This window comes from Lactuca virosa, chromosome 5, assembly GCF_052849685.1.
Source record: "Lactuca virosa cultivar CGN04683 chromosome 5, Lactuca_virosa_CGN04683_v6, whole genome shotgun sequence".
NCBI lineage: Eukaryota > Viridiplantae > Streptophyta > Magnoliopsida > Asterales > Asteraceae > Lactuca > Lactuca virosa.
Window position 1 is genome coordinate 252,602,603 of NC_136430.1, and position 5,436 is coordinate 252,608,038.

Sequence of the window (5,436 nt, forward strand, 5' to 3'; positions counted from 1 at the left end):
GATGAAAATTCTTTTCTACTTAGTTAATTATGACACTACCACGAGCAATATAATAAGAATCAAATCCGCAATTAATATTGCTAATAATAGAAATGTAACCAACACTTTTATTGATGTCATTGTAAGGAAATATAAAGTAAGCCAAATAGATAAACCAAAATTTCACTTTTATTAATAATAAACGAAAAAATGGAACTTGTCCTTACAATGTATAAAATGAAAACTATGTTTCTAGACATCTCCTAAGCAATCTATTAAATTTAAGCAATCTATTAAATTATCCTAACTCCCAAGCAGTAGTTCTAAATTATGATCATCGAACCATGCAACTGAGTTCCATTTTATTCAATTTAACAGTTTAACTAAGTTTTGATAGTTCAATTTAATTAGTTCAACCGAGTTTTTCGTAAAAATTGGTGGGTTCGTTATGGTCCAAATATAAGTATAAAACTGATGCTAATGGAGCCACTTTTTACAGTTTTCGGTCCAACTGATTCTACCGGCAAATTCAAATCAATTTTAAAACATTGATATATTTAATAAAACTATTTTAATAAGTTAGTCACATCAAATTTTCACACTAGTAATTAGCTAAGTCATGTTATCGATTAACTATAATGGCTTAAAAAATATAAAATTTTATAACAATGAACCAATTTATTAAAATTGAGTGGTTTAACTTAAGAAAATCTCCGATAAAGTCTCAATATTTTAGGTCAGTTTACAGTTTAATCCCAACGTTTATTTTTTTAAACAGAAAAGTCCCGATTATTTTAAATTTTGCTCGAATTAACGAAAAAGTTCTTATTATTTTATTTTCAACGGAAAAATGACAGTTTCTCGTACAAAATTAGATAATCGGGACTTTTCTATTAAAAAAATAAACGTTGGATTAAACTGTAAACTGGCACAAAATATTAAGATTTTATCATAGCATTACTTTTGTTTAATAAGTTATCTCAATGATTTTTACTATATCTTTACCCTTTTCACAAAAAAGTAAGATTAATAAACAAAAATGATTGAGACCTAAGATAATAGATAAATAATTATTACAATAAAACGACCACAACTTATTTTAAGTTATATATAGTTAAGGGGTCAAAGATAGACATTAAAACCTATGGCACAACCTTCCTATCCAAAGCCCCGGGAATCTGATTAGAAAATTGTTGAAAATGCAATTTTAACACCCTCAACTCCTCCACCCAAACCATATAACTAGAATTTCTAGCCAAAACATCAATAGACACCTCTTTCCTCTCAACCAACCCTTTTGCATAATTTTCAAATTTCTCAATACCCGCCCACAACCCTGCGAACCGCCTCGGGTCCCGCTCACTTCTAACATTCTCGAGCCACTCTCGAGCCTCCTCCACTTTCGCCCAAAAACATGAATCTTGTGTCAAACTCGCAAACTTACTCCTCCGACTGTATCCGTCTGTATCCCCAAACCTGTCACGTTCGCGTTCCTGCCACCACTTATCAAAAATTGTATATCGTGTGTGTCTCCCACCTTTCAGATAATGTCCATTTTTGCGGTGGTCCCCATTTTTGTAGTACTCGGCTATGTCTAGTGGTTCAACGAGAAGTTTATAGGATTGGGATGCGTACACCCATTTGGCTCGTTTGTGGAAATCGTGGGGGAGTTGGTTGTTTTCCAACATGCCGATCACACTGTCCCAAAATTCGCCTAGTTTGATTGTGTTCATCACAACTTTGAAATCACGTTTAGATGGTCCGCGTAGTTTAAAGGAATCGTAGTACCCGAGTTGGTCATCTGATTTGTCACATGACGCTTTGTACCACTCGATTTGCGCACGTAAGGGTGCGAATTTTGATAGACAAATGGCTAGTCTAGCACTTTGGAGGTTCGGGGTACGCCCAATTCGCCTAGCTGTCTTTAGGCAATCTTTAACGGGTGTAACCATATGTTCCTATTAACAATTAACAATAACATAATAGGGTAAGCTATATATTTAGGCAATCTTTAACGGGTGTAACCATATGTTCCTATTAACAATTAACAATAACATAATAGGGTAAGCTATATATGATTGTTTCTGTTACACTTAAATATAAAAAACAAATTAAATTATAAAATTATAAAAGTAATATGAAAACCTCCAATGGATGTTGAAAGAAAGTCTTTTTAATATTCCAAAAGGACGACTTATTTTTAAGTGGTGGGTATAAAATCGCCAACGTTTGTGAAAATTTGTTGCTTTGAATTAAATATTAGTGGAAAATGACATGACAAAAATAAGTCTTTTTGAAGGATTATGTATGCATATTATAAGTTTTGATATTTTATAGTTTTGTTCTCATTTTTTTTTCTTTTAGATTGTAATTAAACATATTTTATTCTTACAACATTTTAGGAAGAAAATAAAGCAAAACTTTAGTCATTGGTCTTTCTTTATGCACAAAAGAACAACTTCTAAAAAAATTCGAATTTTTTAATTATTATCACAGAAATAAATAAATAAATAAGCGCCTTACATGACCAGAAGATATCGATTGCGAAGCGAATGTAACTCCGGCTTCATAGGTGTTAGATTCACAAAGCTCTTCTTCACTCCGATTCAAGAACTGTAAATTAATCTTTTCAACGTAACTTTCATACTCGAGATGATCATCGATACACAAACTTGGAGATCCAGACGCAAAAGTCAAGTGAAGCATTCTAACAATAGCACTAATGTCATCGATGCAAATCGCTCCATCGTCGGAGCAAAACATGAAGTTCCCAAATGGTACAAACGAAGAACGATTTGTCATCACTTCCGGTGATCGAGCGATAGAGTCAACACAACCCAGTATAAAATGGAATAACTCGAATTTCTCATGTTCGGTGAGTTGTGTACCTAGATCCCGAATGAAAAACGGCGAATTCATGGTTAAGTGCCATGATTTCAGGAGGGTGTGGAGGTGGGTGATGATCGGAGATAATGGTGCGAAGAGCAGCCGTGGGAGGAGGTCGAATTTTGAAACGAGGTGACAGAAGTTGCCACCCAATCGTTGTTGTTGGATGGCTTTGGAAAGGGATTGGTTTCCGATCAAAGGGGAGCCGAAGGTGAAGCAAATTACAGAGGGAGGGGAGGAGATTGATTGGAGATATGAGAGGAGCCAAAGTGAAGACAGGGCGGCGATGGCGCCTCCGAGGGAGTGTCCGGTGAACACCACCGGTTTTCGTTTTTTCATGATTTCGAACATCTGCAAGGTCAACACTTTCGTTATATGACTTCAATTATGCCGGAATCCTTGATCGGAGAACGGAAGATAATAGAGGAAAGTAGGAAACAAACCTGATTTTGGAAAACGGGGGTATGGTATATAGCCAAAAACAGGTGAAGTAATCCGGCATCCACCATCGCGGAATTCTCGCCTCCTTGTTTCTGAAACGCCGAAAACATACCTCCATCGCCACCACCGGAGAAAGGAGAGACACCGGAGGCAGCCGACAGAGGTACTAAACTCCCGAAAAACGGGTCCAGCCCATCAATCGATTGGACGCCGGAAAACGCCACATACGTAACACCTCCGATTTCATCAGTCAAGAACCCTTGAGGCGCCATGACGTTTGATCGTCCACAGAGCTTCCATGACTCCGGTAACAATGGCGTTGACCCCAAAAACCTCGCCAACATCTCACTCGTCTCGAACCTGCCCAATTCATTAACGAATACAAAACTATCAATAAATACCCCAGAAGTAATTGACGACAACATGTTCGACGAAATTTCGCTATGAATTTTCTTCGTCCTCTTATCCAATTGATAGTATAGGACTGTAGAAGTTTGTTACTTCTGCCACATACTTGTTGGAATTTAAAAAACCAGAAAAGAATATCTGGAAAGGAAAAGAAAGAAAGAAACGATTTGGGAGACTTACGGTGAAGCTTCTGTTTCCATTGTCAAGATGATTCTGATTTCTTTTTCTTTGTTTATTCCTTCAACTTGAAAAAGAAATTAGAAGAAGAATTGGGTGAGTGAGTTTGAAATCATGATCATTCATGTGGGAGAAATTGTGTAACAAAGTCTTATAGAAGGCGGCTTTGGGAAAGTTTGGGTTAGGCAGTCGAGTCAACTGTAACAGTCCATGCCCTTGTGCTACTGTGCACCCTATGAATCCATCATTTCATAGTATATCTTTTAATTTCACTTTGACAATGCAATTGTTTTTATAATATTTTATTAAAAAATCTCATTTAGCCCTTTGTATTTGTAAAATTGTTTCAAATTACACCTCTCTGTTTTTTAATAATTTATATTAGAGTAAGTTACACATTTGATACCTAAGGGACGGGTTGCCCAAATTCACACTTTTGGTATTATATTTTTAATATGGTTGGTCCTTTTGGTTTGTCTTTGTTGCACCCATAGTCCAAAAAAGCTCATATTAGTGTATTATCCTTTGTGATATATTTTTCTATTTTCTTTTTATACTTTTATATACATTAATAATAGAGTAAATTACACGAATGGTCCCTATGGTTTAGGGTAATTTGCACGTTTGGTCCATAACTTGTTTTTTTAACTCGGAAGGTCCCTAATGTTTGTTTTTATTACGCGTTTGGTCCTGTCTTACTTAAAAAGACTATTTTGTCCGTGATTTTTTAATTTATTTAAATAAACACACCTTCAACCATACCCATCACCTACCTTACATACCCCATCATTTTTTCCTATTTAAATAATAGTTTTTTTAGGTAAGACATGGACCAAGCGCGTAACAAAAACAAACAGTAGGGACCAAGCGCGTAACAAAAACAAACAGTAAGGACCTTCCGAGTTAAAAAAAACAAGTTAGGGACCAAGCGCGCAAATTATCCCAAACTATAAATCTCTCTCTCTCTCTCTCTCTCTCTCTCTCTCTCTCTCTCTCTCTCTCTCTCTCTCTCTCTCTCTTAAAAACTATCACTTTCCCAATCCTTTACTCTTCAGATGTCATCTCCTTTTTCTGTTTCTGGTCTCACACTCATTAACTTTAAAAATCTTAAATTTGTGATTGTTTTCTAATGGAAATTGATAATTTGTGTTGTTGAAATTCGATTCCCAAAATCAATGATTGTTATGATGATCAGCCCAAATTCTATTGACCATGGTGGTCATTTTACACTACCAAAACCATGTCGGAACCATCACACAATAATTATGACGACAATGGAAGATTTATACATCAATTTGTTAAAATGAAGGGTATCGGTAATTGAAAAAGTGTCCTTTAACACCCTTAACTTTAGTTTAAGACTAATATTCCATAAAATCTTATAACCGCTTCCCAAATTTTATGCACATAAAACCGAGTATACAGATTTCACCATACTCGGATCGCCACATGACCATTTCATTAATTTCATTTCAGTCAAACATTTTTTTCCGTTTCTCTCTCTCTTCAAGCAAACGATCATTGTCCAACAAATTATGCATTCTG

General features: G+C 35.5%; 1 protein-coding gene across 1 annotated transcript; it reads right to left on the reverse strand.

Moving 5' to 3' along the window:
- Positions 1-1,022: 1,022 nt before the first annotated feature.
- On the reverse strand, positions 1,023-4,125 carry PAD4 (alpha/beta-Hydrolases superfamily protein). The gene is made up of 4 exons (XM_079051131.1): positions 3,895-4,125; positions 3,309-3,666; positions 2,503-3,216; positions 1,023-1,937 (listed from the first exon to the last, which is right to left on the reverse strand). Exons 1-4 carry the CDS (start codon positions 3,912-3,914, stop codon positions 1,122-1,124), a joined length of 1,908 nt encoding a protein of 635 aa, XP_078907257.1. The 5' UTR covers positions 3,915-4,125; the 3' UTR covers positions 1,023-1,121.
- Positions 4,126-5,436: the final 1,311 nt, after the last annotated feature.